Source organism: Triticum dicoccoides, chromosome 5B (assembly GCF_002162155.2).
Source record: "Triticum dicoccoides isolate Atlit2015 ecotype Zavitan chromosome 5B, WEW_v2.0, whole genome shotgun sequence".
Classification (NCBI taxonomy): Eukaryota; Viridiplantae; Streptophyta; class Magnoliopsida; order Poales; family Poaceae; genus Triticum; species Triticum dicoccoides.
Window position 1 is genome coordinate 23,979,405 of NC_041389.1, and position 20,189 is coordinate 23,999,593.

General features: G+C 42.0%; 2 protein-coding genes across 2 annotated transcripts in view; one reads left to right on the forward strand and one right to left on the reverse strand.

Annotated features, from left to right (window-relative positions):
- Positions 1 to 2,578: 2,578 nt before the first annotated feature.
- On the forward strand, positions 2,579 to 12,506 carry LOC119307144 (disease resistance protein RGA5-like). Its single transcript, XM_037583242.1, has 3 exons — positions 2,579 to 3,476; positions 10,334 to 12,084; positions 12,256 to 12,506. Exons 1-2 carry the CDS (start codon positions 2,650 to 2,652, stop codon positions 12,057 to 12,059), a joined length of 2,553 nt encoding a protein of 850 aa, XP_037439139.1. The 5' UTR covers positions 2,579 to 2,649; the 3' UTR covers positions 12,060 to 12,084; positions 12,256 to 12,506.
- A 3,970-nt stretch (positions 12,507 to 16,476) lies between these two features.
- The window catches only part of LOC119307145 (trifunctional UDP-glucose 4,6-dehydratase/UDP-4-keto-6-deoxy-D-glucose 3,5-epimerase/UDP-4-keto-L-rhamnose-reductase RHM1-like), a 4,340-nt gene continuing 627 nt past the window's right edge, over positions 16,477 to 20,189 (reverse strand). Inside the window, exons 2-3 of the mRNA XM_037583243.1 lie at positions 17,355 to 18,928; positions 16,477 to 17,223 (exon numbers count right to left, since the gene is read on the reverse strand). Of these exons, the coding sequence (XP_037439140.1) occupies positions 16,771 to 17,223; positions 17,355 to 18,905 (2,004 nt within the window). The 5' untranslated portion in view covers positions 18,906 to 18,928 and the 3' untranslated portion in view covers positions 16,477 to 16,770. The remainder of the gene's footprint in view (positions 17,224 to 17,354; positions 18,929 to 20,189) is intronic.

Here is a 20,189-nt window from a genome sequence, read left to right on the forward strand (position 1 = left end):
CAGTGCGCTCCTGACCGTTTGATATTGATATGATGGCCAAAAATATAAGTGACTGACGTAGAAAACCGACCACCGGTTTTTATAGGATTTTAAAAATGTTCATGAATTAAAAAAATGACGAATTTGAAAATGTTTGTGAAATACAAAAAATGTTGTAAGTTCTTAAAAAATTAAATAAAAAAAGAAAAAACTGGTTGAAAAAAGAACATCGATCACTTTATTTTTACAATATCAACTTTTATGTTGATTCATTGCTTACAAGTATCATTTCCAACCAGACTATACATTAATTTGTGTGACTAGCAAAGCTAGTGAAATGGACCACTCCATATATTGGTTCCCAACTAAGGGAAATTTACTTCATGCTACAAACTCTTGCACTTCAGGGTCCAATAGATTTTCATCCAATAGGCACAATACCATCAGGAAGTAGGCCCCATGGTGCGCATGGACCTGGGCCACCCCTCTGGCACTTCTTCGGCTCCTGGCAATCTCCATGCGTTTAAATTTAATGTCGTATCTTTCTGTCTCTAAAAAAAATGTCATCTCTTTGTTTTATTTTTTTATCATTGATTTTTTCTCTTGTTGCATCGAAAACACTAAAAAAACGGCAACTAGAGTTAGCACTAGATTAATACTAGCAGAAAGCCCGTGCATTGCTACGGGCTATCTGTCATATTATCTTCAACACTCTGGCTCAATACGGAAACCCCACCCCATGACGCACCCTTATCTTTCCCTCCGTAAACCTGAATCCTAACCTGAAACACTTAGGTCGGAGGTGTTCTTCCATTAACTCAAATATGAGAGCTGACTTTGCTTCCGTGGCAGATAACGTTTTTTTTATCTTGGACTGATAATAATGTTAATAATGGAAGAAGCGTAGACTGGAACCCGTATCCTTTTTAACTAAAGACATGCAAACCACACATGAATTAGTTTAATTGACATGCAGACCACATATGAATTAATTAGTTTAACTGCCACCCAGTCTGGATCGATATACGCGTACAGGAGGGGAGGTGACCGTTTTCCAAAATGGACGGCAGGTGCAGAAGATCAATAACAACAACTCCATGTTTATGCAGTACACAGTTGACGTGTGAACAACTCAGCCCACGTGCACCTAGATTTAATCGAGGGTCGACCAAGGGCGTGGGAGATCCAACGGCCAATATTACACACCATAGTTCTGGCAGTGCTCTTTGTCAGATGACATGTCGTCGTGAGAGGAAGCAGGTGTCCAAACACGGCGGAGATTGCATAAGCCTACGCCAGTAAGGGTAACTGCCGCCGCTGATGGGACGGGGGCGTACCGCGCGGCGGCCCTCCATAGGCATCAAGCTTGGCGGCATCCGCCTCTGCTTACATTGAGGAAGCCGGGGCAGCGACCCCGTGCTTGTGGTGGATGTTGCAGGTTGGTTCGTGCCTGCATTGATTGACACGCTGTGGCATGGGCGGCCTCTTGGCTGCTGCGGAAGTTGTCTACCGTCGGATGATGGCCTACCCATTCGCTAGCGTCTCTTTGGCCTAATGTCGAGTACTGGCTGAGATGATTATCGACAGATCCGTTTTTAAAGTGATGGTTGTTTTATTCATCTTTTTAACGGTTCAACTGTGATTGTTTTTATTTTGTATTATGCTTAATAACAATAACAATGGTTGCGTGCATCGTCATAATGGAGAGACTGGGATTTGAACCTCCTTTTTGAAAAATCCGCTAGGTCCTAGGCCCTTCTGGTCAGCAAAGAGTGGACGAGGGCCGAGCGCTATGCTGACGCTGGAGCGGCGCCTCCAGTTGCTCGAGGAGATCCGGGCTAGGCGCTGGAGCAGCGCCTCCATTTGCTCGAGGAGATCCGGGCTAGGTGCGCCGACCGGATCACCACCGGCTTGCCTCCGGACTTGCCACAGCCGGAGGAGGAGGAGGAAGATGAGGGGGGCAACAACCGGTGGGGGAGTAGCAGCCGGAGCCCACGGAGGAGGCGGTGGAGCCGGAAGAGCAGCTGGAGCCGGTTACGGCTTCGCCAAGGCGGAGTTCGAGGTCGCCCACGCGCTGGAGATGGCAGAGCAGACCACTATTTTGGAGTCCATCCAGCATGTGTGGAGGCCAACCGGCATTTCATCGAGTTAGAGGCGGAGGCCGACGCGGAGCTGGAGGAGCTGCAGGCCATGTACCCGAAGCCCGGCACGGAGATCGTGGATATCTCTGATGACAATGAGTTGTGCATGCTAGGCTGTTGACCTAAATAGTATTTAGGTTTTTCTATGTTTACTATGGATTTAAGGTTTGAAATATGAAATATTTGATGCAGAGAACGGAAATTTGAGAGCTGCCGGTCACTGACGTTTGAAGGTCCTGATTTTGGTGTCCGTGGTTGTAGATGCTTTTATGCGTTGGTATTTAATTTGCGACATACGCCACGTCCATCCTGCAGCGTGCCAGGAGGTGGGGAACGTGCAGGCTCCTCCGATTCCGGAACAGCTCATGGTTGAAACATATATATAAACCTGGAGCATTCATCCACCGTCCAGCATGTACCACTACGGTACCATACCTACTACCACATCCCCACCCATCACCCATCATCCATATAGAAAAAGGATAAAACGGATCGAGATCCCACTGCTGAGCTAAGCAACACTGCAACGATGGAGGAGGAGGGCCTGGTGAGCGCGGCGACGGGGGCGCTGCAGCCCGCCCTGGGAAAGCTGGCCGCTCTGCTCGGCGACGACGAGGACAAGCGCTTGCGCGGCGAGGCCGAGCTCCTCACCCGCGAGCTCGCCGCCATGGACGCGTTCCTCCTCGCCAAGTCGTCGTCGTCGTCGTCGGATCTCATTCCCAGCGCGCAGGACAAGGCCTGCATGCACGAGATTCGGGAGCTGTCCTACGACATCGACGACGACCTCCACGACTTCATGGAGGCTAGCGTCTGCGACAAATCCGCCGAGCTGGCCGGACTCTTGGACAAGATGAAGGCCATCCTGGGCCGGACCAAGGCTCGCCACGAGATGATCGCCAAGGCCGTCGATGATCTCAAGGAGCGAGTGGCCCAGGTCGCCGAGAGGCACAGCCACAAGAGGTCCAAGGTCGATCGCAGGGCTCCCGCCATCCTCGACGACGCGCCCAAGCTCGTCGGCGTTGATGGGCCCAAGGAAGAGCTCATCCAACTACTCTCCGGTTCTGTTGAGTCAACGCAACAGCAGCCAACCCCAAATTTGGTGGCTATTGTTGGGTCCGGAGGAACGGGCAAGACAACCCTTGCAAACCAAGTGTACCAAGAGCTCGAAGGCCAGCTGGATTGCCATGCTTTCTGTTCCGTGCGACGGAATCCAGACAAGGCCCGGGTTTTGCGCTCCATTTACAATCAGCTCTATTCTTCTTACAATAACCTCGACCGTCTATCTTCTCCTCGCCCTGGCGTGAGGGATTTGCCCGGACTTATCACCATGATTTCAGACTACCTCGAAAACAGAAGGTATGTATGTCAGTATCTGTTGCTTTAAATTTTGAAGATATAGATATAGATGTTTATGAGTTGAATTCTCTACTATCTAAAAAACCTTAGGCCGGGGTTCAGTAGTACACAACCCCCTCTTTAGCAGGGTTCCGGGGTGCCCACTAGCAACGTCCAAGCGCTGCTAGTAGGATGCCGCTCGCAACGGACAACTAGCAGCGTTCGGATCAAACGCTGCTAATATATACCAACCTAGCTGCGTTCGGCCGGAAAGCGGCAGCATGCCACTTTCCACTGAACGCCACTACCTTGTGTAGTAAGTTTGTAGTGTCTGCTATAGTTCGAACGATGCTGATAGTGTTTGACAGAATAATAAAAAAACACGTAGACAGTTCAACATAGTTAATAGCATATTGTATTATAATTTACCACATAGTACAACATGTTCAACACAGTTAACTAGCACATAGTACCTACGCTTAGCTGGATTCCCTTTTTCTTAGTCCTAAATGGTGAAATGGAAGCTTTTTTGAGCCATGCATACTGGTAGTTAACATAGTATTACCAAGCATATATACTACTAGTTAACAATAATGTCGGCTGAATCTGGTGGTGTGGTGGTATCCTGACGGCATTAACCCCGGGATACAACCTCACCGGGCTCGGCGATTTCATTTCTTGTAGTGCCCATTTGATGGCTAATTCTGGATTGTTATGAGTTGGCATTCGAGCACACTTTGCATCGGTGGCCTCAAAGATGACAGCCTCTGTTGCATTCCTCAATGTACACTTCATACGATCTTTGCAAAGTTGGAAGCCCTCCCCTAGGTCTGGATTCTCGTGTGCGAGAACCTGCGTCTTTTTTAGCTCCTCCATGCACTTTCATCAGCTGGACACTGCGTCGTGAATCCTTCATGCCCGCTCAACCACTCATAGAGGAGGCCACCGCGAATCCACTCGCGGAGGAGTGGAGGATGAGCATGGTGCGGTACAGAGTCCTGATGACGATGAGAAGCCATGTAGTTGATGGCGGATGTCCCAAAATTCATAAAAGGGTATTAATTGTAGTACTAGCATGTGTGGAAGGTAATATTACAACCCCCTATAGTTGGAATGCTTCAACAACTCTCACTGAATATGTTGACTGTCGGTGATGGTCAGTGTTGCACTTCCCCTCCTACTTACTAATGTCTCACAGGAGGAGAAGGACAAAAGTGACCCCCTACGACAATAGTCGGTATCGTTCAACAACTTTCATCTCTCAGATGGTGGTGTATATATATGATGGGCTCTCAGTCATGAGTATTTCAACTGTCGGTGATGGTTGATGTTGTACTTACCCTCGTGCTTAACTAATGTCTTAGAGGAGGATAAGTACAACAACCACCTCGTACAACAATAGTCGGGATCCTTCAACAACTCTCATCTCTGAGGTGGTGGAGTCTATATGGTCGGATCTCACTCACAGGTATTGTGATTGTCGGTGATGGTCACTAGTGTACTTCCAAATTAATGTTGAATATCTATAAAATGAGTGTTTACCAAATAAAAAAGAAGATAGAATGAGTGTTTACCAAATAAGAAACTCAAGTCACTAACCGAGCCAACTCAAATTAATGTTGAAATGTAAGAAAGACAATGAAGATCAAATTACCAACTAATCGAGCTAGCTCACATTAATCAATCTATATACCAGATACACCACCTCATCTATGGACTAATGGATCTATAACTAATCGATGGACCGACTAATCAATCTATATAACTAGAAACACTACCAACTAATCGATCTATATAAATAATACTAATAACTAATAATTGATCTATATAAATCAACCGAGGAGCTCACCGAGAGGCGGGAGCTGGGGGAGGTCCTCCGCCTCCCTCTTGACCGCTCGGAGCGGCGGGAGCTCTTCTGCCTCCCTCTTGACCGATCGTAGCGGCGTTCTCGAGCTGCTCGCACGAGAGGAGCTGCCCGCGACAGCGTGCCAGATAGTCAAGCCTGCCACCGGTCGTACTCCTCTGTCTCGCGGCAGAGGAAGGACGGCAGCGGCTCAAGGCCCCAGGTTGTGTACCGCCGAGCGGACCACTTCCTCGTTGTGTCAGTAGCGATGCATCACTTCTGCTCAGGATCATTGCCACCGTCGGGCAAGCAGTGGCACGGTGTTGGCATGGCACGCAGGGCAAAGGGTAGGCGACGGTGTCGGCAGTGGAGCCGCGTCGACGATGGCGGAGCAACGGCGACATCATGGCGTTGGCAGCGGCGGGGTGTAGGCGACGGTGAGAGCGTGAGGCGCCATTTGGGACACCTAGGTGCCTGGGCACCTTGTCTCCTAGCCGTTAGGTGGTGACTTACTACCGTTGATTCAAGTACTACTGGGTAAACCCGTTATGAGTATATATATGGCAGTAAGCAAAAGTAATGGCAAGCATGCGTGCATGCATGGAAACTATTTATGGTTTTAATACTAATTGATACTCATCAATGCATAAAAAGTTATCAAATTATGGTGCATATACCTGTAGTATGGTATGGGGAAAACACTTCAAAAGTAGAAAGGTAAAAATTGTTGGAGGTATGTGATAATCATACATGTTATTATATTACTCGAGTATCCGTACCTCAAATACATCTCTATCGGATAATGTTGTATAGTTCTTCATATTTATTGTAATGTACGTATCATGTGTCGAGGTATTTAGTTTACATACATGTATCCACCTATCGGAAGGTAGTTTTATTTATGGGCATATATCAATAAATTTCACATGGAGGTATATACATACAGATAAAAAATTTGAGTATGCATTTTTTCGGGGACTTTAGTATGCACCAACAGATATCACGGTTGGGTATTCAACCTTCGTTTCATTTAGAATGACTGAGATATATCCAATTTTTATTAGTTATAATACCTCGACTATGTTTACATTTTCAGTACATATAATACCTCGGGTATATGTATATTTTCATTAGGTATAATACTTCTAGTATGTGTGTATTTTTATTCGATATAATTGCCATGGGTATGTGTATATTTCCATTAGGTATAATACATTAGTTATATGTATTTTCATTGGGTATAACATCAACACGTATATATTTTTATCACGGTCTAATAATATGTACACATGGGTATCTGTTATTAGACCGTAATATTAGGTATAAATACCCACCAACTATTATATCACAATTTAATAACATGTACACATGGGTATCTCGGGTACATGTACCACCTTTAAAAATCTGACATGTATGAGTATATACAAAGAAAATTCACATCGAGGTATATACATACAAAGAAACATCTTGAGTATGCACTATTTTTTTGCAGGGATTCGAGTATATACACTTTAAAATATATTAACTACGTTTGTAGGTATCAAAAGTCTAAAATAAACTATTTGGTATCTATGTACCCAAGTACGAGTGTTCAGAGTATTTTAACAAGACTATAGTAAAATTCTTAATAAAATAAATCCTTTATGAGGCAATCAATCACATGCATCTGTTTTGGAAACCAATATGTAATCAATGGTCGTGAGTACTAGTGCATGCAAGCACAAAATGGAAAGTAAATTATTTGAAAGACAATAATGATTATTTATATGTAGGAAATGCGTTAACGGGCTGGATCCAAACAAGGAGCCCAGGCACCTAGGTGCCCCACATAATTTACCTAGAGAGAGAGAGAGAGAGAGAGAGAGAGAGAGAGTTGCGAGTGAGAGAGAGACAGTGGGGGATCTAGGTTAAGATGATATTTATCCACGGTAAGAAACATTAGTAGCATTTGGTGATTTGAAAACTCTGCTGGTAGGGTTTAGTAATTTAGCAGCATTCCAGCTAGAGGCACACGACGAATAATGGTACACTGCAGCGTGCTCTGAACGGCAAACGCTGCTGATAATGTTGAAGCAATTTATTTGAAGTTGGTCTTAAACTAGCACATATGCCCATGCATTGCAACGAGAGAAAAATAGTATGCATTTAAAGTTAGTGAGAATTATATGTGCAAGCAAAAACGTTGTGTGCATGTGAGAAAGCAATATTTAGCTTCTCAGTTTCACCGGGTGTGTAATCAATCCGCCATTTTTCCATTATTTTATCAAGTGCATTTAAGAGTTTTGTTATGTCATCGTACACGAGAGAAGGCCCATGAATTATTCAATCTACTTTTCCTTTAAATCGAGGATATTTTAAGGTATGAAGTTTCTGCATATTGTCGGAAACATGAACCATTTTTAAAATCTGAACTGTTCTTTGAAAATCATGTACACTTCAGAAAAATGTGAATAAAAATTGAAACAGGAACATCTTTTAAAATCACAAGCATTTATTGAAAACGCAAACTTTTTTTATAAAAACATGAATATTATTTGAATTTGTGAATATTTTTTTAGAACAGGAACATGTATTGAAAATTCATAACATTTTAAAAAACTGTGTATCTTCTAATATTTTTTTGAATTGTGAAAGATTCACGAAAACAAGAATATTTTTCAAATTTGGAGCATTTTTAAAATGACATTTTCTTTTTAGAAATCTTGAACAATTTTGAAGAACAATAAAGGTTTTTGGGTGGGAAACTTTTTTCAAGTTTCAAATATTTTTTTAAATAGCAACAAAATTTTGAAATTATGAACATTTTGTATAATTTGATTTTTTTAAAATTCTGAATATTTTTTAGAATTTCGAATATATGAAATAAATTATATACGAAAAATAAACTTGAAAGGGTAAAAAGTGATAGGGGAAGGAGAATAAAAATAGATGTAAACCGCAGAAAGAAAGAAAAATGGGACAACCCATTATTGGTTGTCCTGTGAGAAGCTCCGACTATTTGTAGCCTTACGCGGATAATAGAATTTTCCCAGCTGTGTGAGCAGAAAAATAAGTGGACTGGCTTTGTTGCGTCACAGAGTGCAGCCCACGTACGAAATTCTGAAAAAACCTTTTTTTTTTCTAGCATGCGAACGCAAAGAATTTAGTACCACCTTGGATAGAGAAAAATTCTTTTCGGCGGTGAACGGATGAATTTTTTTAACTGTTTATATATTAACATAATACAATTAGATAAATACCAAAAATTTAATGAAAGTTTCGGAGGGGAGCCACGGAACTGAAGTATTGGCTGTCAGGTTAATCGACAAGAGAGACCGATGATGTTCGCATGCACACTATTGACCATATGACAACAAAAAATTATATAGAAGTAATATGCATCATTAGACATTTACATATCCAATTATAGATTTATTTGAGATTGCTTTTAAATAAAAAGCCAAATGGCAATATATTAAGTATAATAACTAGTGTAGCAGTCTGTACTCAAAAGCGGATGCTGCTAACATTGCCGTTCGCCGCGTTTAGTTTCTGAAAGATGCTGCTGGCAAATAAAAGTATTTACCTATCCAATCATTAAATTTTGTTTTTTCTTTTGCTTTCCAACTTTTATGAACAAAGCTAAAACACAACAACATAATGTATAATAAAGGATTTTGAATATAAAATATAAACTACACATTAAATTCTTTGCAGCTATTGAATTTACAAGAAACACTGTCAGTCCTTCAACTACTTGCAACGTTCAATTTGATAAGACGCTGCTAGTTCCTAAAGGCTGGTACGTTAGCATGATGCACCAAGCTAGCAGTGTCCAGCATAATGAAACGTTGCTAGAGGATGTTGCCATGTTCTCTTCATGGACGAACTCTGCTGATAATTTGGAAAAACAGTTGCCCCTTTCGATTTCATCGGAACGCTGCTAGTAACGAAATCCTATAAGGGGGTTTTCTACTAGTGATTCCCTATTTTACCACATAACGTTTTGCCCGCTCCTTTGTCCAACCTCTTTACTCCCCTTCCCCTCTTCCCTTTCAATTGTTTCCTCATATATCTAGTTTTTCTCATTTGATTTCTTAATTTTGTTTGCCTCAACTGCCTCACATCTTATTGGCTTACCAAATAAAATCATGCCTTTTCTGTTAGTCAATTAATGATTCCAAATTAAATCCTATTATTTAATGCAATCACATTAATAATAAAATACCATGTTAATTTTCCATTTACCTATTAGAATATTTATATCCTTGTTGTAAAGCACAAACAATTATCCTGGAATTTTGAAACTACCAAATATGGCCTGCATTTGGATTCTGGAATACCAAAAAATCAACTTTGATTATTAGTATGTCTACTATCTAAAAAAACTTTAAGGTTCCCTACTAGCTCATTTGTCCAACCTCTTTACGTATGTTTCCCTTCCACTCTTCCATTTTGATTTTTTTTCCTCCAACTTCTAGTTTGTGGGCATCATATTTTTGGTGTAGATCACTAAGGGGATAACAAACAAAACACACATAGTTCACGCATGTGCCAACATGATTTGGGCTCTAGCCTTCGTATCAATGGCCTACATCCAGTTACTGGACATATTACTAACACTCTGAGGCGGATACAAGTTATAGGCAGTTTGAATGACAACCCATATGCTATGAGCGAGCTAACATTTGAAAAAGAGACATTTAGTTGTTTTGTCCTCATAACAGAACAATATTACTTGTGTGTCATTTACGCTTAGCTAGGTTGTCCCTTGTTAACATCACCCCTCTTAATTTCCATAGATAACAAAGGGAAATTTTGGACGTTTAGAGGCAATTCTAGCTTCCAAACTATTTTAGTTTTTACCGGGTCGTCATATATAGTGTACAAGTGCAAAATACATTTAATGATCAGTGAACTGTCCATTCTAGTGCAAATTCTGCCTTAACTTCTGATGGCCGTGTGACCAAACAAGTATACTCTTATGGATATTCAAACTCCTTTATTGCTTCTTTTTTTTCTCAGTAAGCATAACTTTTATTTATATATTTTGCAGGTGTATTATTGTACTTGATGATATATGGGATGTGGAAATATTGAAGGTTATTGAGTGTGCATTTCCCACAGCCAGTTCCGGTAGTAAAATAATAATCACTACACGTATACATGCTGTCGCTCAATCATGTTGTTCAACTTTCAGCGGACATGTATACAATATAAGGCCTCTTAGTATGGTGCATTCGAGGCAATTATTCCATACAAGATTATTCAACTCTGAAGAAAAATGTCCATCATACCTCGAAGAAATTTCTGGTCAGATCTTGGATAAATGTGCTGGCTTACCTTTGGCAATCACAGCTATATCTGGTGTGTTGGCTGATAAGGCAAGTGAAAAGGAAATATGGGACCAAGTGAAGGATTTAATTGGTCGTGCGCTAAGAAATTCTAGTGTCGAAGACATGGTAAACATAATATCCCTTAGTTACTTGGATCTTCCTCCTCATCTTAAAACATGTCTACTATACCTGAGTATATTTCCAGAAGGGCACATTATTGAGAAGGAGAATTTGATAAGGAGGTGGATTGGCGAGGGATTCATTCAGAAAAAATCTGGCTATACAGTATATGAGTCAGGAGAGATGTGTTTCAATGACCTCATCAACAGGAATTTGATCCAGCCTGCGAAGTTGGACGAGACATTTGGTGACGAGGTGAAGAATTGCTGTGTTCATGACACCGTTCATAATTTCATCGTATCTAAGGCTGTTGAAGAGAACTTTGTTACTATAGTAGGTGTACCTGGTGTTATAAATCCTGATCCCAAGGCCAAGATTCGTCGAGTGTCTCTACAGAATGATGGCGAGGTTCCGCCGAGTCTTGATGTATCTAGTGCCCGATCACTCCATGTGTTTGGCCGTAATGTGAAGATCCCATCTTTGTCGGAGTTTCGACTCTTGCGTGTTCTGGACTTTGAGAATTGTTCACAGTTAGAAGATGATCACCTTGTGGGTATTGGAAATTTGTTGCAGCTCAAGTACCTGAGGTTCAAACATGCCAAAGCCGTCATGAAGATTCCAGAACAGGTGGCAATGCTGCATCATTTGGAGATTGACGTGAATGGATACGGCAAACTAATGGAAATCCCTATGACCATCCAAGAACGGTTGGCCTGTTATGTAACTCTATGTGTTGATGGTTATGAAACAGTACCGGATGAGATCGCGGCCATGCAGGGATTGCGAGTGTTGGAAGGTCTCAATATTTATACTCAGTCAACGGAATTTCTAAAGAGGCTTGGCCAACTGAAAAAACTGAGGAAGCTGGGCATAATATGGAACATGTATGATATGGGTAATTGTGATGTTAATTACGACAAAGAGGAGGAGGAGATCGAGGAGGAGTTTCTCTCTTCCATATGTGAGCTCGGCAAAGCAGGCCTCGAGTCTCTACACATATTTGTAAGGGAGGCAGCAGATGCGTACTTCAAGCGTTCATGGTTTCCTGATCCACAGTGTGGCCTTCGAGAGCTTATCATCGTGGGGGACTTCCTCTCGGAGGTTCCGACATGGGTGGCCTCGCTCGTCAACCTTGAGAAGCTATGCATCACAATGCGAGTGATCAATGAGAGAGACATGGAGATACTGAGAGGCTTGCCCAGCTTGCGCCATCTTCGCATCTACGCGGATGCGGATGAGGATGATGTGTCTGAGTCACGGGCTGCTATGGAGAAAGCAATGGAGGAACATCCAAACCGTCCTACCTTGGTTTGGTATGAGGATTAACTCTAGGGTTTTTGGCTACCTTGAGGTACCATTTTGTTCTTTCTCCTTGTAAACAATTATTAATTATTGTCTTTGTTGTCATAAAAAATTCTTGTCTTATTTGTTTGGACTTCTCTTTTCGTCCGCACATTATTTATCATGTTGCAAAATAGATTTATATATTTTTCACACGCTAGCTGTTTTCATACACTTGTAGGTGTTAACAAAAGGTGAGAGGAGCAAGCAAAACTGCAGTTTGTGCTACATCCTCCGGGTGGTACCATTATGTTTAAATTTTCGTTTATGTTTCAGAAACATAAATAAAGGATCATATGAATTCCATCTTGTATCTTGAAATGTCGTGTCTGCTACTTGGAATAGCATAACATCATATTTATTTGAACCGGCTATACTGTCAAAATTGTTGTGATGAGAAAAGTCATCTGGATAAAACTGTTGTTTGGCTACTTATTGGCTGGCCGTGTGACTATAAGCTGAATGTTTGAAATACGAAGCTTTGTTGTTTTGTTGACTTAAGTCTAAATAACACTCATCGCATGTATTAACATGAATGCATATGTATATTCACACTATTTATTATTTTATACCGGTTTGTTTTTTTATTGTTTATACAATCTTTCATACTTATAAAGTTGGTAGTTGGTGGTGAATGCATGACCTTGTGCATTCTCCTAACTAATGTCCACCCTCTTGTGTTTCAAAATTCAAAATCTTGTCCCGCTTTAAATCCTGCAAAGGATCTATTATGTTCATTTAAGATTCTCCGTCACATGTCGCATGCAAATCTCTCACTCTATTTTCTCCAAAAGTGCTCTTTGATCCCGAGCTCACATGCTCCCTGATGAATAGTAAAATCCGAAAAATAGTAAAATATTCAAAAATTCTGCATTTTTTTTGTGATAAACATTGATAAAAGTTTTAACTTCCTGCAAATTTTCGTGATGAAATAGCATTGGTGGAGATCTGGACAAAATGAACAAAATCGATGCTCTAACATGCTTCCAACAATTAATAGTCTTTTCAGAGCATCATTTTTTTTTGCCCAGACCTACATGAATGTCATTTCATCACAAAATTTTGCAGTTAGTTAAAACTTTCATTAATGTTTATCACAAAAAATCAAAAAATTTGAATATTTTCACTATTTATTCGGATGTTATTGTTCTGTTCATGCGGGTTCAAATACTCCACGTCTTATTTTTTTCTCTCTTTTTCGCTATGAATCTCCATTGGCCACATGACACCAACGTGTTTCAACATTTTTTCTAAGCCGGCGGCCTAACTCTCCATCTTCTTTTGTTGGCTTCGTAGCAACGCACAAACAATGTGCTAGTAAATCTTAAAGTGGTGATGTTCTTGATAGCCTAGATTGTTTTAAGAAATAACGGCGTATTTCCTTCAAACCGTAGGTTGAAGAACCTCTTTTCTAAGCTTACTATAGTGAAGGGGAGCACCTAAATGTTTAATAGGGAAAGCACTAATTTTGCACCCTAAAGACTGGGCAAAAATAATAGCTTCATCCCTATCAATATTAACTAGGTCACACTTGTGAAAATTGATCCTCATGCTAGAAATATGTTCAAAACCAGATAAAATCGGTTTCAAATTTCTGGCATGATCTAGATTTTTATCTAAAAATAGAAGAATGTCATCAGCATATTGCATGCTAATAACACCAGCTGGATTTGAGGGAGGGAAGAAACCAACGATCAAATTATTGCTCACAACTTTTATCAGCATTCTAGTGAATACATCAGTTACCAGGTTGAACAATAGGGGAGAGGCAGGGTCTCCTTGTCTAACCCCTTTGCCAGCTATAAAATAATCATTGTTTGTGTCATTAATCCTCACTCCTACTGATCCATTGCAAAGAAGAGATTCAAGTTTCATCATCCATTTGGGGCCAAACCCCCTCTTCCTAAGCATTTTCAGCATGAATTCTCTACTAATCATATGATAAGCTTACTCATAGTCAAGCTTAAAACAAAAACCAGATAGGTTATTGCTAGCTACTGCATGCACCACTTCATGAGCAGAACACCACAGGACACCAACGTCTTTCAACGTTTTTTCTCTCTTTTTCGTTGTGAATCTCCACATCTTATTTTCTCTCTTTTTCGTTGTGAATCTTCATTGGCCACAAGACACCAATGTCGTTCAACGTTTTTCTAAGCCGGCGGCCTAACTCTCCATCTTCTTTTGTTGGCTTCATAGCAACGCATGAACAATGTGCTAGTAAATCTTAAAGTGGTGGGGTTCTTAATAGCCTAGATTGTTTTAAGAAATAACGGTGTGTTCAGACCAGTTTAATTTGTTGTTGGTGAAGTGTTCGGGATTAGATTTGCACTTGCGCACGTATTTCAGTTATCTTGTTAAAACGGGTTTCTTTTTAGTTTGAGTTGAATAGGTTCCTTCTTTTTGTGTGTGCGGTAGGTTTCATGCTAAAATTAACAACTTCCATACTGAAAGAGAGGAGACCCGTGAGGCAGAAAAGGACCACCAAACCCATTTCCATTGAATGTCGGGTCGAATCGCGGCGGCGGCGACGAGGACTGACCTGAATGTGTGTTCGGCATGCATGAGTATATATGTAGGACTGAGGAGAGGAGAGGAGCCGGAGAGGTGCCATGCGTGGTCGCTCAGTTTGCCGGCCGGCGGGGAAGGCGGCGAAGTTGGGTGGAGAGACGGACTGACGATTCTTCTCGGGAGAGAATTAAATTTGGGGAAGACGGCGTACGTACGGCAGCCGCGGCGGTTAGCTCTAGCACGTGAGGACGACGAACGAACGAACGAACCGGATTTGGTTGGGAGAAGAAGAGAGAAGAAAGAAAGAGGAAAAGGGTACGGACGTGGCGTCGTGGGTCCCACCTCCATTTCACGCTAAAATTAACAACTTCCATATTGATGGAGATGGCAATGTTCTGTCTGAGTCGGCGGTACATCCTTTGGGCACATCCTTTGGGCTGCTTTTGGCTGCTTAGTATTTTTGGAATTTTAGGAGAATATACCATGGTTTTTGTAGAAACACCAGTTTTAAATACTTTGATGTGTCTGGATTCGACAAATACTTTAGTTTTACAAACCGCAGTATATCCAAAACCATGTGGTTGTTGTTGTTGTTGTATCTAGAAAAGAGGCCCCAACCTCTTTTTTAAAACTGAGAAGCGTTTGCTAAGGCTGTTGAAGAGAACTTTGTTACTATAGTAGGTGTACCTGGTGTTATAAATCCTGATCCCAAGGCCAAGATTCGTCGAGTGTCTCTACAGAATGATGGCGAGGTTTCGCCGGGTATTGATGTATCTAGTGCCCGATCACTCCATGTGTTTTGTCGTAATGTGAAGATCCCATCTTTGTCGGAGTTTCGACTCTTGCGTGTTCTGGACTTTGAGGATTGTTCACAGTTAGAAGATGATCACCTTGTGGGTATTGGAAATTTGTTGCAGCTCAAGTACCTGCTTAATGGGCTCGGCCCAGTCGCAAGCGCATGTGGGTGTCGGGTCATTGTTTAACGCTGAATGCGTCATATAGGGACCCCCTCCTACCAGCCTATTAGGGCCTAAAAAAAAGACACTAGCCTATTACGGCTGTAATTGAGAAAACCACCAAAAAACAACATTCCAAGCCTATCCAGTACTTCCTCCGTCCCACAAGATGTAAGACAAGAATTTTGGGACGAAGAGAGTACGTTTTTACGGGCGGGGAGGATGATCTGTCGTCTGTTTCGCACTAGCTAAACTGAAGGAGTACCTAAAACAAAATTCTATGCTTAATTCTTTTTGCAGACAGTGTAATCCGAATGTACACAAAGAGGATTTTACTGTGCTTAGCAAGCTCTTCTGCAACATCTTGTGGCCGATCTTGCAGTAGTTGCATTTAGATTTTAGAAAAAGCCCGCCCAGTTCTCTTTGCGGAGGGTGTTTTACAGGTGTATTGGGCTGGGATATGACATTCCAAGCAGGCCTTAGATCATGGACCTTTATATCTTATAACATGACATTCCAGCGGTGCAGACCGGAAACTAACAAAAGAGTAATATTGTCACCTGTTTCAGATTTCTACATCAACTTGGTACATAAGAATTTTCCAAGTGGTGCCCTAGGAGGATTTCCGTGAAACGAAAACATATATCTTCTGAAAGAAACCAATAATACTGTGTACTCTCTCTGTGAACTAATATAAGAGCGTTTAGATCACTACTCTAGTATTCTAAACCCTCTTATATTAGTTTAAGAAAACCATTACGGAGTACACACTAGTGTACTCTAATTATCTAATCACCAATGGATTGTAAGTGCTTCCTCTTTGCTCTGTGAATAACAAGTTTTTTTCCAAGCTTGGGCCAAACCCAAACGCAACAGCATAGAGCAACACCACAATGAGCAAAGCGAGAGAAAAATGTGAACTTAAACAGTTAAAATGCCTGTCCAAATGCTTTTGTCAGAGCAGAGGTTGCTCGATCAATCACCAAAAAAGGCAACCAGATTAAAAGGTATACAAGTGTACTCGACATTCATTCGGAACAATCATGGTACAAGATATCTCGCTGCCACCAGCAGACTGCCAAATGTATAGTTCAAACGATTCTGTGAATCTATAACAGAGATACGCTGCAAATATCGTAAAACATTTCTAATGAATCGCTGTGACGAATGGTTCCTACAATCTTTCGGTGCTTGGTGTATATTTCCTATATTATTACCTGTTCTGGCTTTCAAGTTGCTGGGACCTTCCTGTTGGGCTCAAAGACATACTTGATCAACGAGTCTTTGATCGATAGCAGCTCGGGGAACTCTCTCTTCAGCTTTGTCGCGTCCATCTCGTTGTTGCTCCGAGGTGCAACAATGACCTTGGCCTGTTCTTCTAGCGTGAAGTTTGTCCACTTGTAGCTGGGATCCATGTACTTCTTATACATCTCCAGAATCTCATTGTGGCTGACCACGCCAGGATTGGTGAAGTTCCAGATGCCCCGCAAGTTCCTTTTTGCCATCTCAACTGAAATCGGCAAAAGCTCATCCAACACAGTCATGCTGTTTGGGATGTTTACCACCTTGTCGTAACGGCTAATCTTTGTGATGAAGTTTCGGGGATTGTTGAGGTCAGACGATATCGGCATCCGGACTCGCAGAGTGCAGACATTCTCATACTCCTTCAACAGTTCCTCGACCTGCATTGCCCAGGGAACAAATGATCAGAAGTTTCTTCCAGTATTTGCATCTCAAATTTCAAAACATAATATCACCACAAAGATAAATACTACTAACAAAGTAGTCATTACAGAAGAGGAGAAGCAGTTACCATTGCCTTGGTCTTTGAATAGAATGAACCAGTAAAGTTTGGTTTGTCCTCTTCTTTGAAGCCGATGCCTGACCCTTCAGGATGATTTGCATCATATTCAAATATGCACCCAGTGGCATAGTTCATCACCAATAACCCATGCTCCCGACAAACATCAGCTAGAGTCAAGGTGCCCACAACATTGGTACGTATGGTGTCCGGCTTGTGAGACTCACACCAATCAACATTGGGTCTGCCAGTAACACCAGCAGCATTGAAGACATGTGTTGGCTTAACAGTTTGGATATCAAGGACAATGGAAAAGCGCTCTTCCAAGCGACCTTTTCCATACTCGTATGGAATTCCTTGCTTCTCACATATTTTGCCAAGCAGTCCACCAATCCATCCTGTCCGGCCATATATCAAGAACTTGAGCAAACGCGTTTGGGAAGAACTTTCTGATGTTGGAGCCACCATCTTTGTTTGATTGTTAGTAAACAGATTTAGCATTCCTTTAATTTCCTCAGAGCCCTCATACCCAGGCATCATCAGTGTCCTCGGATGAGGCAACAGTGCACCAGAAACATCACCCCAATAGTCAGAATTAGCTACATACCATTCCATTGTCTTCCTCAGGCCCTCCTCCCATCTAGTGCGCTCAGACCACCCAAGACTCTTGAGCTTCTCATCATCCAAGAAATACCTCTGATCATTGAAAGGTCTATTATCGACCAACTGGATTACTTTATCAGCTTCAAGATTGAAAAGCCTGCAGACATCCTTTGCCACATCAGTGACTGTCCTCTCTCTCTTTGTTCCAATGTTGTAAACATGTCCAACTTCTCCACGATGAAGAATGACTTCAAAAGCCTCAGCAACATCCTCACAATAGAGGTAGCTTCGGACATTGGATCCATCACCATGAATTGGGAGGGGCTTTCCTCTCATGGCCAAAAGAATGAACTTCGGAATAAGCTTTTCAGGAAACTGGTTAGGACCATACACATTATTTCCCCGGGTAGTGATGACTGGCAGACCATAGGATCTCCCATAAGCCATGACAAGCATCTCTGCTCCAGCTTTGGTGGCTGAATAAGGATTTGTGGGGAGCAGCTGTGAGGCCTCATGGTTACCAACCACTGCATCCTCATCAGTCTCGCCATAGACCTCATCAGTGCTAACGTGGATGAACCTCCTGATCTGGCCAGTGACCTTGCAAGCTTCAAGAAGAACATGAGTACCGTAAATGTTGTTCTTGGTGAATTCAAAGGAGTTGCCAAAAGAATTGTCAACATGTGTCTGGGCTGCAAAGTGCATTATTGTATCAATGTTCTCTGTGACCAGGAGGAAGTTGACAAGATCAGCACTGGCAATATCGCCCTTGACAAACTTGAAGTTTGGTGACGAGCTGGCAGGGAGAAGGTTCTTCAGATTGGAGCAGTAATCAAGCTTGTCAAGGACGACAATCTTGTAATCAGGGTAGTTCCGTACAATGCGGTTTGTGACATGGGAAGCGATGAAACCAGCAGCTCCTGTAATGAGGATGCTCTTAGGTGTGTAGGGTGTCGCCATATTGGACTGTAATTTCTGAAATCCTGTTGTACAAGTAGAGTATTTAAAAGGATCAGACAAGGTACAGTTTATGATACAGACAATATAAAATGAAACAACTGATATGTAATAACTAGAATATTACTACATATTATCTTTTGAACTGTCAGAACACGATACAATGAGAAACTGAACCAAGCTCCCCTGTAGAAAGAATTCAGACAGACCAGGAAGGCCAGTTTCAGCCTCTTAAGGTCACTACATAAATGGGAAGCTGCACCTATTTCTCGTAAACCAGAGTGCCTGATCCAACTACCAAGCTCGAAAGTAAAACTCTGGGAATTTCAATAAAAATGTGGAGAAATGCAGTCATGCAAGACAGGCACATTCCGTCTTTTTGTTTGCTGCAGAAAAATAATTGGTTCGCACAATTGTACAAATATCGAAGCTGAAAGTAGAATTTATGAGTCATGACAGAGCATCCAGTGTCATTTCGCATCTAGATAAAACAAAAGCGTGCATAACTATTTAGAAACAACAAAACATTGGAATGGAGCCACAACATGCGTTTTCAAGCGAACCACACAGGGGAGAGATGCATCGAGGTAAATTTGGATATTCATGCTATCCTATCAAACCACAATATAACAGAAGTACTAACTGTAAAAACATTTTCACTGACAGGTCATGGAAAACAATGGATAACAGACAGGAACGTGCAGCAAATCCTAGATAAGTAGACATCTAATGATACTTTCTAGACCAAGATCTGAACCTGCTTTGCAAGTACATACTACCTAGTTATTTGTCTTCTTCGTTTTTCCACATCTGGCAGTCCACGTGCCAGCAACTATCCCTAAAGCATACTCAAGCAGCTAAAACTTGGTCAAACATGCCGGGCCAATATCGGTGGATCTTACGAAGCGGCCGAATTTTGAGATCTTGGACTGATCTACAAATGAGGGAGTGAGACAAAAAAGAAAAGAAACTAGCACTAGACAACAGCAGAACATGGTCATCGATCTGGGTTAAGATGCGACTTGTGATCATTCTTTCTTTTCTGATAGATCTGAGCACGGTTTCCGCTGCGAGTAAACTGTAGGAAGAGGGAAGACGGGGAGACGGCATCCGAAGCACGCAAGGGACCCGATCCGGGCTTGGCAAAGAAGCAAACACCTGCCGTGCATTGCAGCACAATGCAAGATGGCCACGCACCCCACCTCAGCCGTCAGCTACGGAGGCAGGCGCCGGCCGACCGGAGGCTGCGGCCCGCGCGCGCTCGAGAGAGAGAGAGAGATAGACTAT

Bases quoted from the DNA above. Each gene is read 5' to 3' on its own strand.
- LOC119307144 (XM_037583242.1), top strand. From the start codon at position 2,650: ATGGAGGAGGAGGGCCTGGTGAGCGCGGCGACGGGGGCGCTGCAGCCC. The intron at 3,477-10,333 runs GTATGTATGTCA...TATATTTTGCAG, and splicing joins GACTACCTCGAAAACAGAAG to GTGTATTATTGTACTTGATG.